The sequence below is a fragment of the Bos indicus genome, chromosome 3 (genome assembly GCF_029378745.1).
Source record: "Bos indicus isolate NIAB-ARS_2022 breed Sahiwal x Tharparkar chromosome 3, NIAB-ARS_B.indTharparkar_mat_pri_1.0, whole genome shotgun sequence".
In the NCBI taxonomy this organism is placed as follows: Eukaryota; Metazoa; Chordata; class Mammalia; order Artiodactyla; family Bovidae; genus Bos; species Bos indicus.
In genome coordinates, this window is record NC_091762.1 from 26,663,779 (window position 1) to 26,689,062 (window position 25,284).

Sequence of the window (25,284 nt, forward strand, 5' to 3'; positions counted from 1 at the left end):
ATAAAGATTTCTTAAGAGGCAGGTCAGGTGGTCTGGTATTCCCATCTCTTGAAGAATTTTCTACAGTTTGTTGTGATCCACACAATCAAAGGCTTTGGCATAGTCAATAAAGCAAAGGTAGATGTTTTTCTGGTACTCTCTTCCTTTTTCGATGATCCAAAGGATGCTGGCAATTTGATCTCTGGCTCTTCTGCCTTTTCTAAATCCAGCTTGAACATCTGGAAGTTCACAGTTCAAGTACTGTTGAAGCCTGGCTTGGAGAATTTTGAGCATTATTTTACCACCGTGTTTGAGATGAATGCAATTGTGTGGGTAGTTTGAACATTCTTTGGCATCACCTTTCTTTGGAATTGGAATGAAACCTGACCTTTTCCAGTCCTGTGGCCACTGCTGAGTTTTCCAAATTTGCTGACATATTGAGTGCAGCCCTTTCACAGCATCATCTTTCAGGATTTGAAATAGCTCAACTGGAATTCCATCACCTCCACTAGCTTTGTTTGTAGTGATACTTCCTAAGGCCCACTTGACCTCGAATTCCAGGATGTCTGGCTCTAGGTGAGTGATCACACCATCGTGATTATTTGGGTCGTGAAGATCTTTTTTGATCAAGATTAGCTTAGCTTTAATTTAAAAAGACCACAACAAGAGATCTAACAGCATGTTAATAGGCCAATGGGCAACAATGGGAGTGATCTAGAAAGATAGGTGTGTTGAGAGGATAGGCTGCGTGGAATTCAGAGTATGGAGGGCTCTCAGTTATCAGAAGTGAGATTTCTAGTGTAGGGTGTAAGCTTGAAAGTGAATAACCCAAACAGGACAAAGGTCATGATGACTAGAGAAGGGGACAGGAGACTGAGAATGAAAGGCTTCTCAACCTCAGATGCCCCTGAGAACCATCTTGGGTGCATCTGAAAATTTCAATGCCCAGATTGCAAGTAACCTCAGGCCAGTTAAGACAGAACCTCTTGTGCGACTTAAGCTTCAGTACTTTTTTAAAGCTCCTCGGGTGACTCCAACATGCAGCCAAATATGACCCAGTGCCTATAAGGATCATGAAGACAGCAGGACAGAGGGACTGTGAAACAAGAGTGAGCATCTCCACAGAATGCATGGGGAGGACCCAGGAGTGATGGCAATGAGAGGAGGTTCAACCATCTGATGACTGGAGACCTGAAGTTGGATGTTTTTAGGGAGGAGGGAAAAGGGCCTGGAGGCTGCAGTGAGGGATGAGCAGGGCACCTGCCCCATCTAGAATGGATTACACAGTGAGAAGAAAACAGCACCACTCAGGAAGACTTCGGGGAAAATGGTGTCCTTGGGGAGAGCTAGGTGGGGCATATTTACTGGGAGAATGAGAAAGGAATATTCAGAGATGAGGTCAGGAAGCGGGAGATTTTGCCAAGTTCTAGAGGGCCCAGTGTGGGGTTTGGGGATTTCAGAGGCATGGCAATGAGGCTACAAAAGCATGTGGAGGGCTGTGAAGGAGGTCCCAGGAGGCCTGGCCTTCCTGCAGTGACAGACTAGACAGAGGATAAAAGCCTTGACCAGTCTGATGTCCCAAGGCACACAGGGCTCTGAGCATTCAGGAGGAGACTGCATCAAAGAAACTGTTTCCCTGGAGTTCTTGTCAGCTAGCCCCAGGAACGGTCTCTCTGAATGGGTGACTGGCCGCTCAGGGGCAGGTGCCATGGCCTGGGGCTGCCCACTCACTCTGGGATTATCTCGAATGTGCCTGCGTCTAGCAGGAACTCATGGACACTGAAATATCCCCAAAGGACTGTGTGAAGTTTCGCTTGAGACCAGCCAATGGAGCAAGAGTGCTGATGGCTTCTCTGGGCACCTGAGAGCTTCCGTGAGATAGTCTTCTATCTCCAACCAAGCCCCAGCCCTCTCATTAGGACTTATCCCTCTCAGGGTCAGCACTGCAAAGGGATTCATGCTGAGGATAAAAGGAACAGTCTCTTGACTGCATTTCTTAGATTCCTAGTTTAAAGGGAAACCTGCCAGGTGACTGTGAATCTGAAATGCAGAGCAGGACGACCAAAGCCAAAACAAACCAAAAATGTTCATGAACGAGAAGAAAGTGCCTACCTTCCAACGCCCAAAATATGTTGATGGGCTTGGAGAAGACATCCTTGCTCTTCACCCAGCTATTGTTACGCTGTTTGGTCCAGGCAGACACAACACAGTAATAATTGCCCCTGTCTTCCTCTGTAGTCCTTTGGATCCGGAAATTGAACGTGTCTGGGTGCTCCTTAGAAAAAATGAAGTCTCCCTCCCGGGCCCGCTGCTTGCTCCGCTCTCCGTACTTGAGTGTCCAGTCCCCATTCATGACGGCCAGGAGCTCGCTGGTCACCACATCGTCATTGCGCCGGTTCACCCTGTAGTACCAGGACACTGTGAAACGGACGCTCGCCTCTGGGTTCTTCACATCCACTATCCGGCATTCTAGCTCGGTGAGGTCGTCTGAGAACTCGGGGACCTTAGAAGCATTCAGGTACACCTGATAGTCTGGTTCTGAATAAGAGGGGGCCAGGATAAAAGAAAAAAAAAATCAACCAATCAAATCAGACACAGCAATTTCCCAAGAATTAACAAAAGGAACAAGACAAGCACTATTCTTGTCCTGACGATTAAATGCCCATCCTACCAACTACAGAGAAAGAAACTGAAGTCTTTACAATGCACAAGGATCCTCTGAGGTTGTCACAAAACTTGATATCACAAGTTTTTTTATCACAAAACTTGACAAACACTGGCCCCACTATGACCCTCAAGAAAAACTCCCAAGGCCAGAAGCTAAATATCTCCAATCAGAATCTTTATCTTCCCAGAGGGGTGGGGTCGGCTGTCAGTTTCCCCTGGAGGTTAGTCTTTTGAGAATCTCTTAACTGGTATCCATGCTTGACCAACATGTCCTCTAGCATGCAGGCAGTGCCCAGAGACCTCCAAAGCCCTCACTGGAAAATCTCAGAATCTCAGAATACGTTTTGTCCTTGAGGCCAGTCAACCCCCCATGGCTCCGGTTCCTGCCCTCCTTGGCTTTGGTCCACAGGTAAGGTCCTCATTTCCCATGTATGTTGGTCGCTCAGTCATGTCCACCTCTTTGCGACCCCATGGACTGTAGCTGGCCAGGCTCCTCTGTTCATGGGATTCTCTAGGCAAGAATACTGGAGTGGGTTGCCATTCTCCTCTGCAGGGGATCTTCCCAACCCGAGAGATTGAACCCAGGTCTCCTGCACTGCAGGCAGATTCTTTATCCTCTAAGCCACCAGGGAAGTCCCCATGTATAGTCATACTTAAACTCCCCAAATAGCATTTTTTTTCCACTGACACATGTAACTCTCCCATTCAATTCCACCAACCCTGAAGCTAGCTCACTGTGATCCTGGCTCTAGTAAAGCCTGCTCATGATGACCACTCTGCTTCTTGCCAGGCAGGTTCTGATGAGGAAGGGAGGGAAGTCAGCGTTCTCCTCATGTCCCCACTGCCACTGTCACAGGCCGGTTCTTTTTCACTTGTATAAAAAGCCCTCCTGCTACGAGGTCATGTTGGCATCTAATCCATTTTTGCAACTCAACATTTCACAGCCTCCCAGAAACTCCTACCGAGGCCCCTTCACACTTCCTTCCCTCCACCACCACCCTCTCTGGGTGTCACACCTAGTCATCTGAAGTCCTCTGTTCATCACAGTCTCACACCTCTGGTGACCTGTCTGCCGAGGCCTCTCCTCTTGACTTCACTACAAATGCGCTCTTTCTTTCATCTCCTCTGCGCCCCCTTCCTGGGTCCCCAGGGCGTGACACCCTTTCTCTACGCTCCCATAAGCAGCAAGTTACTCCCTGTTTGAAGGTCTTGTCCCCAAGCTCCAAATACACAGCCTTCTATGCAGTAGTCACTTGGTGTGAAGCCTTTTAAAAAGGCTACATTTTTCTCCTGTAGCACTTTGCCTGTTAGGAGAAGAATAATTCTACCTACACAGAATTTTCCATTTGTCAATACGATATTCACATCACCTCCATCAGACAGTTTAGTTTTATTTAATGTTGCTTTTATTTATGACTCATACAAATTATAAACTGCTGAGGTCAAGGAACTGTTCTTTTGTGATTTATACTTCTAACGAAATGTATAACATCATGACTTCCCCAAGAGTGATTCAGTGGCCAGGAAATGGAAAGAACTCAAAATCTTAATTCCCTCAAATGTCATATTCACAAGCATTTAGTTGCAAGTGAGGCTGGACCCCGTGCCACAAAAAGTTCAATCAATGCTGCTCTGCCTGCTGATGAGAGAATGTCTGCAGTGACACGGATGTTACAGAGAAACACGCTAGACTATCATCTGCCACCTTGTCTCAGGTGAATGCGTTGACGACGCATCGCTGGGGGGTTTCCTGGCCCTGGGCAGAGTGCTAACACACACACTGCCTCTCCAGCAACTGCTGACTCTGGAGCTGACACTGAAATGTCACATGCATAAGGCAAGGCATTCCCAAATGACCCCACATCCAGGGTTTCAGATCCTTCCCTCATGTCAGAGTTGGGCACGGCAGCAGGGGTGAGGACAAGGTCACCCAAGTTTACTTAACGCGGAAAGGACAGACTTGAACAGGTTGTGCATGCAGCAGACTGCCCTCCTCAGTCCTGGCAGGATCAGCCACGAACACCGAATCACCAGAGTCCTCTCAAAGCAGGAGCAACCTGCTGCGCTCTGACCCTTCCCATGGGTCACCACATTAACCTGAACAACAAACCGTGAAGCCGTAAAGAGCAGTGGTGAGGAGCCAGGGGTCTGGAAGACAGACTGGGTCTGAACCTGACTGTGCCATGACTGGCTGTCTGACACTGGGCAGATTACTCAAGCTCTCTAGTGGTTCATCTGCAAAACTGGGGAGAATAACAGTAACTACCTCATGATGTTATCGTGAGGATTAGTAGTTAAAATATAGGTGAAAGTGCTTAGACTGGTTGCTTAGTCCTGGGGTTGGGGGAGAGAGGGTATACTGGCAGAGGCAGGTGGGGAGCAAGATGAACTGGGTTGCAAACACGTTATTGTTGAGATGCAATGGAGACACCAAGTCAAGATGCCAAGGACAAAGCTTGGTGCCATCGTTTGAAACTGGAGACTAAGAAAGAGCTGGGGCCAAAGCAGGGGCACAAGCACACCACCCCCCACAAAGACAGCCGGCTCCTCCCTGTACCTTTTCAACCACTGTTCCTGGTACCAGACCCCATCCTTCACCCCTGTGCCCATTCCCACTCTCCGTGCAGATGGTCCCTAAGTCTCACAATTCTACCTCCTCAGTGTCTCTGCCACTTCTCGATGTCCAGGGCTCACACATAGTAGGTGCTGGATAGATAGCTGTGCATAGAAGTGAAAACCTCACAACCGCCACTCCCATCCTGGCTCGCTGCCTCCATCCAAGACTATAGTGATAACCTTCCAACGTGCCTCTCAGTTCACACCAGCACTAGGGCATCTGTTCAAGAAGGCTGCCACAGCTTTTCCTGTCATCTAATGAGTTAGGGCTTCCCTGGTGGCTTAGCAGTAAACACTTCTGCCAGTGCAGAAGACGGGTTTGATCCCTGCGTCGGGAAGATCCCCTGGAGAAGGGCATGGCAATCCACTCCGGTATTCTTGCCTGGAGAATCCCATGGACAGGGTCTGGAGGGCCATAGTCCATGGGGTCGCACAGAGTCAGACACAACTGAAGCAACTGAGCACACACACACATGCACTAAGTTAAGAACACACTCCCCAGCCTGGTATTCAAGGCCCTACAGAACCGCTCTGTCCAGCCCCATTGCCCGCTTCCCTCAGTATCCACTCTAGACTCCACTCCCTCATCGCCTCCTCTGCCTTCTTCCTGCTGCCGCCTCTGCCTGAGCGCCTGGGACACCTGCTGAGTCAAGCACTGAGTAAAAGACTGAACAGATTCCTCTCCTCCGCTCCCCACAGAGGGTCTGTTTAAGTCTGTGTATTCAAATGTGGAGCGAGGACAGCACAGGGGGTACAGCACGTGTGCATCTGGCTTGGCAGAAGAGCAAAGTCTCTTCGTTGACAGGCTGGTCTCCTTGCTCTCTGTTAAAACTAAATCTTAGGTCCCCAGAGGAGGAACCTAATTAAAAAACAAACAGACACGTGGATTTTTGTGAACTTACAAGGCGTAAGTTACGGTGGTTTAAAGCAGTGGCCCCTAATCTTTTTTGGCACCAGGGACTGATTTCGGGGAAGACAATGCTTCCATGGACTGTGAAAGGGGGGAGGTGGTTTTGGAATGACTCAAGTACATTACACTTATTATGCACTTTATTTCTAACCCAATGCCACTGGTGATCTAACAGGATACCGGTCTGAGGCCTGGAAGTTGGGGACCCCTGGTTTAGAGGATGCTCAAAGGTCATCTGAACTATCCCCCAGCCTTGGAGATCGTCTTTCAGACTTACACTGCTGGAGAAGATAGGACGTCACTGCATCCGACTGGTAGGGGTGTGCATGGGTTCTTATTTCCTTTTTGTTTTGGTGCATGTGTGGAAATCTTCCTTTATTGCTGTTTCACAATTTTTAAAAACTGTTGGCAGAGATTGGGCCTGTTCCTCATGGTCCAAGGTACACAGACCTCACTCTGAACAGACAGAAACAGCCTCTCCTACTGAACAGGAAGGCTTCCTTTGAACTCACCAGCCCATCCCATCTCTACTTCTTATTCAGCAAACGTTCAGAGAGACCCTACCACCTGCCAGGCTCCCTGCTCTCTAAGGACTTTCCTTGAACATTGCCTTGAATTTCAGTTACATGTCTGTCTGCCTCACGGACCTTCATTAGGGCCCTTCACTGGGTCTGGGACCCCCGACTTGATTCATCTGTGTGCACTGTGCATACAGTGCCTTGTACATAAAAGACATTAACACACTTGCTGAATTGGACTAAATTTAATACTTTGCATAAAAATGCTCATTTTCAGCATAAGCATTCCACTACTGATTACTGCTATATTCTGCTTGATCTCATCAAGAAATCATCTAAGAACGTAATGGTGGTTATGTTTAAAAAATGCTTATCAGTGAAAGATGCATACTAAAGTATTTAATGGCAAAATGACATGATGTCTGGGATGTGTTTTAAATTCTTTCAGAAGGAAAAAAAAGAGGGCGGCAGGGGAAAAAAAGAAAGAGAGAGAGGAACAGGGTGTGTGTGTGTGTGTGTGTGTGTGTATCCAGGGGAGGGAAGAGAGATGAAGTAAGATCTCAAAATATTGGTAATTGTTGAAGCTGGTGGTTTGTTCTACTACTGTGTAAACTTCTGTTCCAAAAGCTTAAAACAAACAGCCCACCCACATAGTCAACCCTTTCACAGAGTACTGAGGCCAGCGTAAGGCACGACATCACTAACCTTCCAGAAACAAAGATCCCCCCTAACCTGTCTCTCAGGTCAACCTGCTCACTTACACATCACCTCCCGAAGCTTTCGCCTCCCATAGTGCAAACCCTATCACCATCAAGAAAGACTTTATTTTTTGATTATGGATTATTAAACTCCTTTGTTACTACTTTCAAGACAATGAAAATATTCAGGATTATTGGCAAGTGTGTAAAAGCAGGTATTTTGTGCCTACTGCATGCAGGACCCTGAACTGGGGGTTTCCATGGGTTACCTCCTCCTTTTACTCTCACAGTTCTGTGCGGAAGGTACAAGAATACTAAGAACTGGAATGTGTGCAGGGCCTCCTGTGAGCCAGGGACCACGCCATGTACTTTCCTTGCAATCTCGTTTAATCTTCAGAATATCCTTATGTAATAGGTACTACTTATTTACGTACATTTCCTAAACAAAAACAAAGCTAAAACCAAAGCTCAAAGGAGGTTAAATTCAAAGACTAAGGTCTTGCATGGTGTAGGGGAGCAGAATCATAGGAGAGGCTCTGGCTCCATGGCCTGGCTTCCACTAGCACCAAACTGCACATCATTACACACCCAATGATTAATGCTTCTCAAGGCCGGCTCCATCCCAGAAGACAAGAGTGATGATAACAGCTAAGGCACTAATCCTGAACTGTGTACAGTGCCATGTTCTAATACCCACTTTGAGGCTTAGTTAACTGGGAAGAGCTAATTAGATGAACAGGCTGCACGCACATGTCAGAAGAAACAGCAGGAACTGGGCCTTGGTTTCTGCCAATGCCGATTTTATCATCCTGAACTGGGCAGGTACTTTAGAGGCAGCTGAATGAGTTGACTGTCAAAGAGCTGCCATTATCATCATTGGTACGTGTATGTGTGCTCAGTCGCTAAGTCGTCTCTGACTCTTTGCAACCCCATGGACTATAGCCCGCCAGGCTCCTCTGTGCATGGGATTTCCCAGGCAAGAATACTGGAGTGGATTGCCATTTCCTCCTCCAGGGGATCTTCCCAACTCAGGGATCGAATTCACGTCTCTTGTGTCTCCTGCAATGGCAGGTGGATTCTTTACCATACCATAATTAAATATTCTCTAACATTTAAACAGAGAAGACTATAAATAAGTAGCTGTTATCGGCAGGGGTGGCACTTTACCCCACCTAGGAAAGCCGTTATGATGAGGTTGCATTCAGCATTATGGATTTCAGGGCAACAGAGATAACATTATTCAAATGGGATACCAGTGCCCCACACCCCAAGTGACACTTGTTCCATTTTGTTTTTTCTTTCTTCATCCTCACTCACTCCTCCCAGAGAAAGAAGAAAAAGTTATCAGATTTGGGGGGGCATAAGGGCTAGGTGTGCTCAACTCAGCTCCTCTTTGGACCCACACATTCCTCGTTCTCCATGTCCTAAGACACCCCCAATGGCTTATTTTTTTTTCCCATGATTTATTTAGTTAAGAGCTTGATGGAGAACAGCATGTTCTATATGGACTCTTCCTCCAAAACACAAATCAGTAACTGCCACTGCCACCACGAAAATGTGTGGAGCACTTAAGTGCCAGGCACTGCCCTAAGGCACTTCATATGCATTATCCCACAAAGCCAAGAAAACCAAAGCTTAGAAATCACAGGCATCAAGCCTGAGACAGAAGGCCTAGAAGGTGGTGGAACAGGACTCCATCGCTCTTCGGCCTTCAGAGATAATCTTGGACAGACAGTGGATTGTAGTTGCCTGTAAAATTCTGCAGATCTAAACCTTATCTTCTATAGATGGCAAAGAACTTTCAAATCTCTCCCAAGTACTTAGCAGATTAACAGCTCCTTTTAAAGAAAAATAATTACCTTCCTCACTGGCTCTCGGCTGGAAGAGGGGACAGTCCTCGAGTGGAGAAGAATGCAAATTAAGTGCTTAAGCCGGAATAGCAGAACTCGGCTCTGCCTCCTCCCGCTCTCCTATCTGAAGCCGGTGGAACCCTCTCCAATTAATACCAGAGAAGTCTGGGACTTCGGGCAGACAGCTCAACCATGAACTGATTAGTATCCAACTCTCGCCAAGGGCTCATTTAAGACATCTGATAGCAGAGAGAGATGGCTTAATATGCAGATTAACCAGCCATTCCTCCAGATTCTCTATAGTTTTAGCCATATACTAAATGGGATAGACACAAGGCAACATTTGTCCTCTGTAGTAACTCAGCTTCTTACAAAAACTCCTTCATACGCTTAAGGTTTATGCCCTTGGCTTTTATAGGGAATGGATATAAGAAACATCCATTTAAACAATCACCCAGAGCTTTTGTAAAAGAACAGTTGAAAGCACTGTCCGTTATGTTATCTGATGCCCCTTAAAGAAAAAGCACGTGATATATTCAGTGCCAATAAAAAGTTTGTTTCTCTTTTATTTGTTTTGTATATGCAGAAGAGGACTGCATAATTACATCTCTTTTTGCCTCAACTCTCCAAAACTTCAGAGGCAAATTCAGTACTCAAATGCAATAACTAATTCATCCCAACCATCTTGCCATATCTATTCTTTGATTTTTTTTTACCCCTTTTGATCTTGATTTTATTTTTGTGCCTCCTGCTTTAAATTGGACTTCGTTTTGCAAGCCAACTTATATCTTTTTCCCTTCAAAAGTAGGACATCCATCCTAAGTAAAGAGGCTTTTTCTTACCCTCTAAGAAAAATCATAGTCCTCCCAGATGCTACAAGTGCTCTTGGACTTGACAGACCCATTCATGCCTTTGCCCTAATCTGTCTGGTTAATACGGTGAACATGAGAAGACCCCAATCAGCTTCAACCCCTCACCTACTTAGTGCACCAACCCCAAGCAAATGAGAACAAGGACCACCCAGCTTTTAGGATTTTATGCTCTCAAGCTTCAGGAGTCAAGCTGATTCCCAAAGTCAAAATGTTTTCACTCAGGATGACAATACTTGGGACAGACCCCCCCTTAAGATAAAAACACTTGGGACAGACTTGACCCACAGCCATAATTTGTCCAAGCCATTCTAAACATTTTTTTTGAAATAAAAGAAACAAGCATTAACCACTGTGTAGATTCTATTTTCCAAAGAGAGCTGCAGTAACATTTCCCATTTCACACGCCCTTTTTGCAAAGGGACCTTGCTAGTCTCCCGTTAAGAGATGGGGTCTCTTTCCCTACTCCTTTGGACTTGGACAAACTCTGTAGTGGGCCTGGCCAATAGGAAACAGTGGGAGTGTGTTGTGCCAGTCCCAGGGACAGCTTTTAACTAGCCTGGCACTTCCACTTCCTGTGTCTTGGCAGTCAGCTGCCATAAAAGGAGCATGACTGTCCCGAGAAGACAGTGCCATAAAAAGCACCACAAGGAAAGGGCCTGGATGAGACACCATGTGGGGACAGAGAGAGATGCCCCAGAATATGGTGACACATGCATGAGAAAGCCATCTGGAAGGGGATCCCCAGCCCGAACTGTCCTAGCTGTCACCATGTGCATCAGAGATGAATCTTGACTCATTCCCTAATTCCTGACCCTCAAAATTGTAAGCAAAATGAAAATCAGTGGTTTTCAAATGGGGACTGGGACAGTGTCTTAACTCACACTATGGCGAGGATCAAATATTTAATGCATGAAAGCCTCTGGCCCAGTCCCTGGCATGCAGTAAGTGTTCAACACATGGCAGTGATCATTTTTAACTGGTCTAAGTAACAAAACTGAGCATTTTGAGTCATACCTGCACAGGGAGCCGGCTTTCTCAAGAGCTCTTTTGTGACAACACTCCACAGTCACACAACATAAGATGACCTACATAAATAGAATACTTCCTGTCTTATTACCTCCAACAGGCCGCATGTGGCATGGGATCGACATGCATATGCATACGTGTTGTAAATCTAGAGAATGTCACATAGTGTCAAGCCATGCCTGATCCCTGCCGGGCAGAGAATCCTTTCAGGAGGTCCTGGGGGAAGATCAACTGCTGTACTCGTGCCCAACTCGCCTTCTGACAAATGTCCAGAGAGCTTCGTGGTGTGAGTCGCAGGCACACGGAAGGAGGAGAGATTTAAGGGAAGACAAGAATACCACTTACACTTCTGGCAGGTTCACCCGTGTGCCTCTGAATATTCTGAGCTGAACATTACTGCTTTCTTTGCAATTCTTCTTTTCCGATGCACATATTTTAACATATCTGTGTGTTGGTGCTGCCTTATCTCCCCATCTGCCCAATGTTTACCGAGGGTCCATTACTTACAAAGGTTCGGGGTGGAGGTGGGAGGGGGGTAGGTCAGTCAGGGAAAAGCACACTCACAGCTTTCACAACAGCAGTACTGAACCCTTAGGAGAATAACTAAACCTTTCCCCGCAATTTAGTCTCCTTATTTCTTCCCACTTTCCGGAGAACACAGCCACCAACAAATCCCTCCCAGCTAAAAGAGCCCATTCCCTCCCAGAGCTCCCATCCTCTTCCCGCCAGTCCCGCCATCTCCCCCCAGGGTAGGCTGGGATCAATGCAGGAGGACTTCAAAGAGGCCCTCAAATTGGAGTGCAGGCAGCACTTTCTTTAAAAAAAAAAAAAAGAGAAAGAAAAAAAACCCGCCGGAGCTGTGAGTCTAAGCCAGTGGGGGAGGGATGCAGGAGGCAGGGGTGGGATCTGACAGCAGGGCACAACGCACCGAGGATCAGGGCTGTGAGACACATTCAGCTCGAGATGAAAACTCTTCTTTCGGTGCTGACAACATCTGTTTTATTTTGAAGGTTGCTAAGGAGAGTTCTAGCTGGGCTAACATTGTTCCAGTTCAGTACTTCATAGTGAGTCTCTTTGCGCAGGGTTCAGGCGGCAGGAATAAAAGCTCGCCAGATAAACCCCGCTCCTTTCACTCTGTAGATATCAAAGAATCACTTTGCTACCAGGGATGACTAACAGCCCGCCTCGTCTTGCTCTGAATTGGAAGGACCCTCTGCTTACTTTCTTATTACTCTTCCCCTCCCTGCCCCCCTTCTGTCCCCACTTGCCAACTCCCCATCTCTGCCAAATAATGGCTTATTAGGAAGAAACAAGACAGTGAATGTGCCACTAGCCTGGGAGAAGATTTCAATGCAGAGACAAGAAAGGGCTGAGGAATGAGCTGGGGCTCATGGAGCGAGGATGTATAGCATTAAACAAAGGAGGAAATGATTTCCTAGCCTTTAAAGATCGGTTTCATCTCCTAGTAGAGCAATGCCAAATGCCTTCGTGTGGGCTTAGAATGGTCAGAGGACAGTAGAGAGATCAAGCTCAAAACAGGGAAGAGGCTGACCCGCAGGCCTGTGTCCATCTTTGCAGTAATGGACATGGGAAGCAAGGCGCTTCATCCTCCCCTTGGTCCCATCCTGCCTAAGTTCACTTGCAATTAATTACAAGATGGTAACAAAATTAGGAAAAGCACTCAGAAAAATAAGAGATGGGGAAGATGACAGTGGTAAAAAAAAAGAAGAAGAAGAAGAAAAGGATATGACAATGACCTTCATATATATGACAAGTAGCAATTGCATGAGTGGCAAGGTGGGCAACGGTTGAGGGCACTCTGCCTCTCCCCAGGGAATCAGACTTGGGGAGAGGACCCTCCAGAAAAGGTGGGGAAACAGGAAGGCCCTTACATTTAATTGGTATCTGAAAAAAAAAAAAAAAAATCATTTTGGGATGCCAAGGCATTCAGTGAAAAACTGTGTTCCATTAACTGAAGGAATTCTTTTTCTTCCCTGGGCTTTAGAAAGCAACAGCTCCTCCTACCAGAGAATACCTAGGAGTCTAGGGAAAAGAGAGGGAGAATGGCAGTGTGCTCCCTCCAACAAAGATCCATTTCAAAGAGCCAATCAGCAGGACCCCCGAGCCTGCAAATCTCTGACCACAAAAGGAAACTGTATCCTCTCAAATGAGGGCATTGAGACAACTGAGGCCTCATCATCTAAACATCTCCCTTGACTGCCAGATTCTGTTTCAGCCAGTTTTGCCTTCTCTCCTCCCCAGCTTGGGATATCCAGGAGAAAGTATGCTTGTCGATATCAAGAATGCCACAATAATGCAAAACACACAGCTCCTTGACTCCTCTCCAGATCCCAGGGGAAGAATTAAGCCAGGGAGGTGAAGAGCCACCCTCCAAAACCACTCACCTAGCCAGGTCACAGTCACGGCAGCCGGAGCCGACACAGCCTCCGCCACCTTGTGCCAGGTCCTGTTGTGGCCGGGGGTCCAGAGCACCACATGGCAGAAATAGTAGCCAGCATTTTCTTTGCTGACATCTCGAACCAGTAGGTGGTAGGAGCGTGCATCCATGTGACTCAGGGCCACACGAGGAGAGCTGTGCACCAGGGAGTCATGGTCCAGCCGAGCCAGCACACGGGAGCCAGGCAACGCGCTGTCGGGCGTCCGGCTGAAGGACCACGTCACCTCGGGTCTGACGTCGTCCGCTCGGTCCGTCGTGATGTTGCAAGCCAGGCCCAGGTCCTTGCCTTCAGCTACGGACACATTCCTGGCCACAGCTGCTCGGAGAACTGGAAAACCAAAAACAAGGTCATCGAGATCATCTCAGTTACATTTGCCACTTCCACCCCATCCCCTTAGATCACCTCCTTTTACCTTCTTATGTACGACATTCAAGTTAGGAGACTTTGTACAGTTTTATGTGCTTGAGAAATATACTGAATAAATGAACGACATATTTCTTTTTATTGCATTAAAACAATAACAGCAGCAAACACTTATATAGATCCTTCTATATGCCAGGTACTCTTCTGAGTGCTTTATAAATATCATCTTCAAAACAACCCTACGAGGTGGTTCTATTATCATCTCCATTTTACCAATAAGGCAACTGAACCACAGAGAAGTTAAGTAACTTGCCCAATGTCACACAGCTACTATGTGGCAGGGTTAGGATTCAAATTCAGGCTGCCTGCCTCTAGGGACTCTGCTCTTCAGTGTTACACCATCATTACGTACATTACCATTTGAAAACAACTCTGTTGAACATTACAAAACTAAATTTATATTTTTTCCACATGCATGATAGACTTGGGTGACTTTCAGAGAAAGGATAGCTCAGCTCTGGCTGGTATATACTGTCACTTGGGGGCTAGGAGATGGAAGGTAGAAGTGAGGGTAAAACCATCTTCTGGGTGAAACGGGGTTGGGGATGTAAACAGAAGGACTGGGAAAGGGAAACCAGACCACATGCCGAGCAGGTCAAGTCTCCCAAATGCAATGTACTTAGAGCATCATTTATGCTGTTCTACACCCCCACCTTAAAGTCAAGGATAAAGGATATTCTAAAACCAAAACACAGTGATTTCTGGACAATGCCACTGCCCTCTCTCATTAGTGTGGATAATTAAAAGTAAGGATTTGGTGTGACAGTCCCCAGGCAGATCTGGTTTCAGCATTCCCCTATCAAAGCTTTTTATATGGAAACATTTCATTTCATTCGAGGGATTTTTTTGCAAAGAAGTTGAACATCTGAAATCAGAGTAGAAAAACATTCAACACGTGGTAATGCTCTGGGAACAACTGCTTAGATGATGAGGAGCCGACACCTCCCAGGGGATTCAAGTGGAAGCACAGCACAGGCCTGGTCTTCCAGCCAGAGTTGCTCAGCATCAGCTACAGACCTGGGTCAGGTCAGCGACAAACGCTGGCACTTGGTTCAGAAAAGACCCAACCTCCCGAACCCATGTGCTTTGAAGTAAATGACTTTCATTATAGATTTTTCCAAAGACTGATGATACTTCAAACAAGAGTTTCAGGCCAAGTTCAAGCTTCACTTTGATGAAGACAGAAAATGAGGTAGGCATAGTATTAGAAAAAGGAATTTAAAGTCTAATTTCTAACCACCACCCACCTCCTTCCAAAGTCTTCCTCTTCCTTCACCCCTTTAAAGAAGCCAAAAACAATATGAGATACCATTTGAGAGGAGTCAGGAAACTGCTGCTCTGAGCCCGTGCTGCTGTTTGAACCACTCCATGTGCAACAGTCAGAGACTCTGGAATACTACCAGAGTTGCTCTATGCCAGCCACCACTACAGCAGTTGTAAAAGAAGGCCCAGGAGGGAGCCAGCCAAGAAAAGAAGTAGACAGTAAGCAATTGCGGACAGTATGCATGGAGAAAATGGATTCTTGCATTTAGAAATATTAGCATCTCTGTAACAATATAGTTCGCTTTCTGATTTTTTTCTCTGCAAGTGGCTAAATATCTCATCACATCACTCAGCACAGTTTTTACATGTTCTATGGGATCGGAGGGTTCACTACTGGAACGGGATGAAGTACGGTGAAGGGAAAAAGGAAATCAGTTCTAAGGACTCATAGAGGAGACTTCAGACAAAGTCTGTGATGGTGTAAGCTTTCTCCTACTGGATATAACTGACCCTATAAATTAAGACACCAGGTTCAGCATTACAGGGGGTTTACTGCCACCTACATGGTACAGCCCCACCATGTAAGTCACTTCGTGCCATTTATCATAAGAATGCAGTAAGAATAGTTAGGAAGTTAGCTATGGACAACTTCATAGCAGCACTATTTACTATAGCCAAGACATGGAAACAACCTGTGTCCATCAACAGATGAATGGTTAAAGAAGACATGGTGTATATAGACAATGGATTATTACTCAGCCATAAAAAAGAATGAAAGTTAGCCATGTGCAACAGCATGGATGGACCTGTAGGGGATTACACTTAGTGAAGTAAGTCAGACAGAAAAAGACAAATATTATGTTTTTACTTATAGATGGAATCTAAGAAATAAACAATATAACAAAAACAAACAAACAAAGGCTCACAGATGCAGAAAACAAACTAGTGGTTACCAATGGGGAGGGGGGAGGTGGGGGGGGCAAGATAGAGGAAGGGGGGACTTCCCACGGGTTAAGAATCTGCCTAGCAATTCAGGGGACTTGGGTTTGATCCCTGGTTGAAGGACTAAGCCCTAGAACTAAGACACAGAGCAACTAAGCCTGCATGCTGCAACCACGGAGCCTGCACATCACAAGGAAAGATCCTACATGACATATTGAAGATCCTGCGTGTTGCAACTAAGCTCCAACACAGCCAAATAAATAATACAAATTAGTAAATACTTTTTTTAAAAAAAGATAGAGGCAGGGAGTCAAGAGGCAAGAAGTACTAACTACTAAGTAGAAAGTAAGTAAGATTCAAGGATGTAATGCACAGCACAGAAAATAGAGCCAATATTTAAAAATAACTTTAATGGAATAAATGGGGCTTCCCTGGTGGCTCAGATGGTAAAGAATCTGCCTGCAATGCAGAAGACCTGGGTTCAATCCCTGGGTCAGGAAGATCCTCTGGAGAAGGGCATGGCAACCCACTCCAGTATTCTTGCCTGGAGAATTCCATGGACAGAGGAGCTGATGGGCTACAGTCCATGGGGTTGGACACGACTGAGTGACTAACACTTTCACTTTTAATGGAGCAAAATCTATAAAACTATTGAATCACAATGTTGTGAAACTAATCAGTTCAGTTTAGTTCCTCAGTCGTGTCCAAGTCTTGCGACCCCATGGACTCAGCACTCCAGGCTTCCCTGTCTATCACCATCTCCCAGAGCTTGCTCAAGCTCATGTCCATTGAGTTGGTCATGCCATCCAACCATTTCATCCTCTGTCACCCCCTTCTCCTCCTGCCTTCAGTCTTTCACACAATCAGGGTCTTTTCCAATGAGTCAGTTCTTTGCATCAGATGGCTAAAGTACTGGAGCTTCAGCTTCAGCATCAGTCTTTCCAAACAATATTCAGGGCTGATTTCCTTTAGGATGGACTGCTTGGATCTCCTTGCAGTCTAAAGGACTCTCAAGAGTCTTCTCCAACACCACTAATATGATATTATAAATCAAATAAACTCTAATTTAAAAAAAAAAGAAGCTAGCTAGGGAGAATGCAAGTGTTTACAATGAGAGAAAGACTATCACTCTAGTGCAGTGGTTCTTAATCCAGGATCCACAAAGGGAATTTAAGGAGTCTGTGACATGGATGTGAAAACAAATTGCCTTTCTTTTACTAACCTCTACCTGAAAGACAACATCTCCTCTCATTATGAAACTAAGCAACAAACCAGTTAGTATTATCTGTCCCTGGGATCTTGCTCCCAATAGAAATCACAGATATTTTCACATTACATTTCAATTGTTGCAGATATCTTAAAATATTATTTACATTCCTCACTTATCAGAAATTACAGTAGTTGTTAGGTCTGCCACTCTATCTTATTATTTAATGCATTAATAAAACACTGGGCTTCCCAGGTGGCTCAGCGGTAAAAGAATCCAATGCAGGAGATGCAGGTTTGATTTTTGGGTCAGGAAAATCCCCAGGAGTAGGAAATGGCAACCCACTCCAGTATTTCTGCCTGGAAAATTCCGTGGACAGAGGAGGGCTATAGTCCATGGGGCCACAAAAAGTCGGACACAACTGAGAGACTGCATACACACACACGCAATAAAACACTATACTGTTATACAACAAACTTATCTTAAAGATTTTTGATAACTATTGTAATGTTATTGTTTTCCTATGTCATCCTCTTTATGTATTTTATTAATTAAAATATATTAACTCTGAAAACGGCTTGTGAGCTTCAAAGGACTGTCAAAGACACCCATGCACAAAAGGCTATGAATCCTCAGGCTTGAGTAAGAGCCAGATGCTACTGCCTGCCTAATAGGCTCAGAGTGTTCAAGCCTTATAACTACATTCTGGGTTTTGTGGCTTGTTTGAAATTAAAAAAACAAACCTTTACAACTGAAATTCTTGCATTTGTTAAATCTGAAACTCTTAACCCTTTCTCCTTTTAAAATAGTTGTTTGATGCAAGATGAACATCCAAGGTTTCCTATGTCAGATTCCTGACAGATCATTTCCGAAAAGGCAGGTGACCTGAATCCATCTGGAAAGTGATTTCGGCAGCCAGGAGAATCAAGATTGAGTGCAACCTGTGGCCCTTCTTGTCGGCGAGAACACCTCCAACCTGCCTGACTGCCACAGTCAAGAACACTGGTCCTGCTTTTTACCAAATTCAGCTCTCATGCTGTGGTGTAAATTCAGGGGCAAGTGCTCAGGACAGCACGGCTTGCAGAGGAAAAACACTTCCCATGTGTATCGTTGCCTGCTTTCCTCAGATGGGAATCTGAGCAACAGAGTGGCCACGCTCTCTTGTTTACAGTCAGGAAACGAGTCCACCCAAGGTCTTCTCAGTTTCCAAAACAGGAGACAGCAGCAACAGTGCAAAGCACTCTGCAATCTGGCAATGTCAGACTCCCAGCAAACCAAGTCATCCAACCACCCGCAGGGACATCCCCCTGAGAGGGTCTCTTTACACCTTCCCTCTGCCGAGCCAGAAGCTCCGTGAGGCTTGGGCACAATCCCCAAGCATCTCTGACCCCAGAGCCCAGGACAGAACTTAGCCCACAGTAGGTTCTCTACTCATGCTTGCTGGACACTGGAGGCAAAACTGGCCTGTTTTTCTTGTTTGTCATTTATTTTTATGGGTTTTTGGAAATGTATTTTGCATTTCTTTAATTACTTCTCTAGTAAGAGTAAGAAGGTTTTTGGTTATTGTTTTTTAAAAAGATGGTTCACAGATGAAGACAACTCCTTGCATATAGATCCCAGAGTTGGATGCTTCTGGGGTTTGTGTCCTCAAGGAGATAAGAAGAGGCCCAGCCCTAGGGAATCCCTCACCTACAAGGGGATGTCACATCAGAGGGGACCCAAGTCAGACAGAGGTTTGGGGATGAGCCAAACACGCCCCCAACAGCTGTGGGGAAGGGCAGATCCAGAGATTAGGAAACACCAAACAAAATGAAGCCATGGGAGCAAGGCGGGGGCAGCCCCACCCCAAAGCCCCTCTGAACACCAGGCTGGACCTTGTCCTGGCACTTAAAAGGACTTAATCTTTCAGTCACAAAATTCTCTGTGTGTCTTATGTAACCTGCAGCTTCCCATGGGTATGAATCCAGAGAAAAAGCAGCTGCAGAGCAAAACTCGGCATTTGGCACAAAACAAATGCATCCTTTCCAAACCATCACCACCACCCTATACCCTCACCCATCAACAGGAGGCCTTCCAGGAGGAGGAGAGATCTTGTCAGAGAGGAATAAGGCTCTGGCCTAGCTCTTTATCCGGCTTCCCTGATGGCTCAGCGGAAAAGAATCAGTCTGCAAGGCAGGAGACCCAGGTTATACCCTGGGTGGGAAAGATCCCCTGGAGAAGGAAACTGCAACTCACTCCAGTATTCTTGCCTGGAAAATTCCATGGACAGAGGAGCCTGGTGGGCTACAGTCCATGGGGTTGCAAAGAGTCGGACACAACTGAGTGATTAAATAACAACAACAAATAGTCTAAAACATGCAATTTTCAGAAGCTTACCTGTTGGCTGGATCACCACGGTGGCCACATCCACGGCTTTTTCTTGAATTTCTTGCCAGTTTCCCTGCTCTCCGATCCACTCACTGACGATGCACCTGTAGGAGCCCTGGTCGGAGGACAGGGCCCGGGACACGGAGAGGCGGTACCCGTCGCTCCCCACAGTGTCCAGGCGTACGTCCCCGCCACGGTAGCGCTGCTCATAGCCAGGGCCGGGTCGGAACCTGCCCTCGTGGGTCAGGGAGAGGATGCTCCGCCGGGCGGGGCCGCGCCGCACCTCCCACTGCAGCGCCAGGTGCGTGTGCAGCGGCGACGTGGTGGAGGCCGAGCACCGCAGCTCAAAGGGCTCGCCCTCGCGCAGGCTGGGGCCCGGGGAGGGCTGAGGGCTGGCGGCCACATGCAGGGCGTCGGATAGCACTGTGGGGAGAAAGCAGAGCGGTCGGAACACTGCTGCCCCAAGCACTGGGCAAGGGCCCACCAACCTCCAGGCCTTGAGGGACAACTTCTTCCTCCCCTCCCCTGTTCTAATGCCCAGATGGGCCCATCTGCCCATTTCACTACATCTCTCATCTCAGCTGACATTCTGATCTGAGGAAACAGGTAGCACTAATAAGACCCCCCTGCTAGAACTGGGTGGTGCAAACTCCGTTTGGGAAGCTGTGCCTTGGGCTATACTTCTGTGACCCTTAGGCAAATCACTTAAACCCCTCTGTGCCTCAGTTTCCTCATTTCTAAAATGGGATGACAACTAGACCCAACTCAGGAAGCTGACTGAGAATTCAACTAGATATAAGGGAAGGTTCCCAGGACAGCGCTTGGTACTCAGTGATGACCAGCCATGACTGTCCAACATATCTTTGTTGGGACACAGGCTGGAGTAGGGAGCCTGGGGGATTGTCCAGAAGTTAAAGCAGTGTAATTTGAAGAGCACTAAAGTGTGGGAGAACTTCCTGCGCCCCCAGGTCTAGGCAATGAGTAAGAATAACTAGGTTGAGAAGAGGGCATCTGCAGGGTAGGAACCCATCAAGGAAAACCGAAGCCTTAGTTATTTATTAGGACCCATTGGGAAAAGGCCGGGTTTCTCTACAGTCTAGAAAAAGGGGGCAGGAGATCAGGCAAGTGTTGGTGAGAGCTATGAGGAAGGGAAGCCACACTTGATGTAGCAGTGAGGAGGCCCCTACCAAAGAGACTGCAGGGACCACCACCTCTCAGGTTTGCCTAAGGGCTGGCTGAGAGAATTCCCCAAACACCACTGTTCACCATCTCCTTGGGTTCTCCTGCCATTCCACGCTCGGAAATGAATTCAATGTCCTTGAAAAGGGACTACTTTAAATAACAGAAAAAACTCCTACATTTTTAGAAGGACATATCCCAAAGTCCTATCTCTACTGCAAATGAATATAATGACTTTCTAGTATATACATCAGTCTGTGACTCCAGCTAACATGACTCAGTTCCCAAGACCAGTTATCTCTGAGGCCATGGATATATAGTTTTAAGACCTGTGAAGCTGAAGGCCAGAGAGACCCTAGATCATGCATGGCAGCCACCAGAGGCTCCATCTGGGCAGCCAGCCAGTCTCTTTCATGGCCATCCATCTGCTTTCCTGACCCTGAAGAAAGCCTCTCCTTGCTTCTCCTTCCAAAGACTGGAGAAGAAACAGAAAGATACTGGGGTGGGGGGGAGGGGGGGGGCAGGAAGTTCCTCCTGCGGCCTCCAACTCCTGAAGATGGGCATCGCACATGGAGACAAGTGTGTATCTGATCTAATGGAGGTGTAGCATGTGTGTGAGGACTACAGAAGCAATGGATCACTCAACTCCAATGCAAGAATGCATTATGAGACTTTGTTCTAAAAAGACATATTTGATTTTTGTATAGGAATGAGAAGAGGTAATAGAAGAGGTAGATTTGACATTTTAATGCTTGTATAATGGAAGTGGCTGTTTTTATCCCCTTATGAGTCTAGTCGGGGAACAGAATCTGGAATATGGTAGGAGTTAAGAAATCATTACAGAAGGAATGAATGCCTGAATCAACCCCTTCTTTTTATATCATATCATGTAGATTTTCTGCTTTCTTGATCATTTAATACACTACTACCCTGACATAATTTCTTTTTGGAACAAGGCAGGATACAAATAAATGCATAATTAAGTAATAATAATAACAACATTAATGTTTCTATTTTGCTAGCCTCAAATTAAAATTGTTTGTTCTAGCTCATTTACCAATTAGCTGTGTGATTTTAGGCAAGTAATTAACCTACACTTTTCCATCTCCTTGTGTGTAAATTAGGGAAATACCCTGCCCTCTCTTCTTCACTGGGTTGAGAACTGAATGGGTGAGTAAATCAAACAGGACTTAGAAAATGAAAAAACAAACAAACCCAAATATTCCAGCTATGTTAGGTGTGATCACTTGCACAGCCAGGCCCACCAGCTTGCAGTGACCACATCATGCTTTCTCTACATATGACCCATACGACTTCTAGAAAACACAGGTACTTAAATCATGAAGAGCACAGAGAAAGACATGAGCTCCGAAGTATCTCTTATCCCCATAAACATGAAGAGTGTCCACGTGACCACCACCCTCGCATCCCTAACTTGATGGAGTGCTTACAATGGCACTGCTGAGGCTTTACATGTGCTAATTCACCTTGGGGGTTCCCCTGGTGGCTCAGTAGTAAAGGCTCTGCCTGCCAATGCAGGATCTTCCCTGGGTCAGGAAGATCCCCTGAAAAAGGAAATGGCAACCCACTCGAGTATTCTTGCCTGGGAAATCCCATGGACAGAGGAGCCTGGCAGGTTACAGTCCAGGTGGTCGCAAAAGAGTCGGACAAGACTTAGCGACTAAATAACAGCAGTTCACTTTGACCTTTATGGGAGGCACTGTTTTCCAGAGGAGGACGCTGAGGCATGGGACACACAAACAGCCAGAGAGGTGACCAACGGGAGAGCCAGCCATGGAACCAAGCGCAGGCAACCTGGCTCAGAGTTGGACTCTCCACCACACACCATGCTGCCTCCAGCTCTCCAGCCACGAGACAGTTCATATGCACCATGGAATGAAGAGTGGACCTCAGAGGCCCCCTGGCCCATCCTCTGCCTTTCATCAGGTAAGATACTATTACTCCCTTGGACAGAGGAGGGAGCAGAGCCCCAGGCACAGTCACTCATGGTGGGGTGGCAGAGGGAAGCATGGCCCCCTGGCACAGCACTCCCCTCCTCCCATGAGGATGTACCTTTAACCTGCACTGTATCCTCATAGTTGCCCTGCACGGTGGCGTCCGTGCTGGGGGTAGAGCACTTGTAGTGACCCTGGTCGGAGTGCTGGACGTTCTTGATGTGCAGCTCCACCGCGTCGTTGGCCGTCCGCCGCAGCAGGATGTCGCCCCTCTGCAGGCGCTCGCGGTACTGCTGGGCTGGGAAGCCCGCTTCCCAGGTGCTGGCAAGCTCCACGAAGCTGCTGCCCGAGGCCGAGAAGCTCCAGTCAAAGTTCTGCTCGCTGGGGCCATCGTAGTCACTGACGTTGCAGGGGATGACCAGCTCGGTGCCCACCACCCGCACCAGGCTGCCCGCAGGGACCCTCACCACGCGCCCTCGGCAAAGAGCTGCAACGACAAGAAGTCAAAGAGGCAGGCTTGAATCCAGTAAGCTCTTCCCGGAATAAATGTGGCAAGCCTGGGGGCGCTTCAGCTCCCAGGCACATGATGGAAAACATGACACTGACCAACATGCTGCCAGTGTCTGTGCAAAAGGTTCAGCCCACCCCAAGGACCCCGAGCCAGGAATAGCCCCTACAGTGAGCATCTCTCATGCACCAGTCTCCTAGGATCAACAGGGAGGAAGGTAAGTACTAAAAGTAGGCTAACTATAAATTTGAAGAGCTTTCTCCCTCCCGTTACTATTTAACCTACTGTGATCACTCAACGTGATGTGGAAATATTTTAGGTTTTGTGTGAAAGAAAAGGACACAGCTAATCAAGTATTTACATTTCTGCCCACCCTATATCAACCCTCTTCCCTAGAGACCATTCCCCAGGGCTCCTGAGACCTGATTTACAATGATAGATGCCAATTTTTTAAATCCTGAAGCAGCCTGCTGATAAAATGATTTAGCTCTGGTTATCTGACATTGCCTATAAATTAATTTTAAAATATGACGACTCTACCAAGTATTAATTTTCTATTTTCTGGCTCATTTCCTTCTCTCTACTCTTCACCCTGATCCAAATGCAGAATGAGGCTAGGGAAGCATAAAGTGAGAGAGTGCTGCTCTGGCCTGTTGCTGGGCATTGGTAGGAATGCAGCAGCTTACTGGGCATGGGCCGGGTGGACAACACCAAGAGTTCACTGGCATTTCCCGCCCCAAGAGCACAGACCTCTCGGGCCTCTGGGCAGGCCCTTGGGGCCTGTCGTGGGTGTCCTTTAAGATAGCTTCTTTGTGATGAACTTTGGCACATTCTTTGTAGTGAGTTTACCACCTGTGTAAGCATTTCAGTTTGGACCCAAAGAACTTGCATGTTTCTTTCCTGAGGTTCTATGAATATGTCCAGCATTAAGATATACAGGAGAAAGGATGGGCTCTGAAATCAAGGGGTGTGGGGGGGGTGTGTGTGTGTGTGTGTGTGTATCTCTTAGTTGTGTCCGACTCTTTGTGACCCCATGGACTGTAGCCCACCAGGTTCTTCTGTTCATGGAATTCTCCAGGCAAGAATATGGAATGGATTGCCATTCCCTCCTCCAGGGGACCTTCCCAACCCAGGGATCGAACCCAAGTCTCCTGCATTACAAGCAGACCTTTATTGTCTGAGCCACCAGAGAAGCCCTGAAATCAAGGGGACCTAAGTTGAAATTTGAGAGACTTCTTTTAGCTTTGGCTTCCTCAACAATAAAATGAGGAAAGGAGGAGTCATTGAGCTGATGAAATAAAACCGCTAGCTGAGACTCCATCATGTAAGAAGAGTTCAACCAAAGGGATCTTCTATTATTTATTTTCAATTTTGTGTTTTTGTCATTTGCTCTGGGTAGAATTGTGTCTCCCTACCACCACCTCCCCATTCATATGCTGAAGTCCAGGCCCTCAGCACCTCAGAGTATGACCTTATTTGGGAATAGGTTGTTGCAGTTGTAATTAGCTTAACCGTGATGAGGTCACACAGAGAAGGGTGGGCCCCTGATCCAATGACCAGTATCCTTTAAAGGGGGGTGAGGGAATTTGAACGTAGATATGCACTCAAGGAGAGTGCCAGGTGAAGCTCAAGGAAGAGATTTGTCTACGATCCAAGGAATGCCCTGCACCCCAGTCTCAGGAACAGACACTGAGACTGAAACCAAGTCCAAGTCCTCCTGGCTCGTTTCTGCTGAAACTTCTCAGAAAGACATTTTTACCTCCTTTGGGATCAGGGTACCAAAGGGATGCTTTGCTCTGAAGCAGCACATGGGCAGCCCTCTTGACTAGGCGAGAAAGCTGTCTA

At 46.8% G+C, this 25,284-nt stretch overlaps 1 protein-coding gene across 2 annotated transcripts in view; it reads right to left on the minus strand.

Moving 5' to 3' along the window:
• The window catches only part of PTGFRN (prostaglandin F2 receptor inhibitor), a 111,414-nt gene that overhangs the window by 24,255 nt on the left and 61,875 nt on the right, over positions 1–25,284 (minus strand). For both annotated transcript variants that reach the window (XM_070785847.1, XM_019956733.2), the window contains 4 exons: positions 23,050–23,418; positions 19,807–20,220; positions 13,542–13,922; positions 2,092–2,517 (listed from right to left, as the gene is read on the minus strand). In XM_070785847.1, coding sequence (XP_070641948.1) covers positions 2,092–2,517; positions 13,542–13,922; positions 19,807–20,220; positions 23,050–23,418 — 1,590 coding nt within the window. The remainder of the gene's footprint in view (positions 1–2,091; positions 2,518–13,541; positions 13,923–19,806; positions 20,221–23,049; positions 23,419–25,284) is intronic.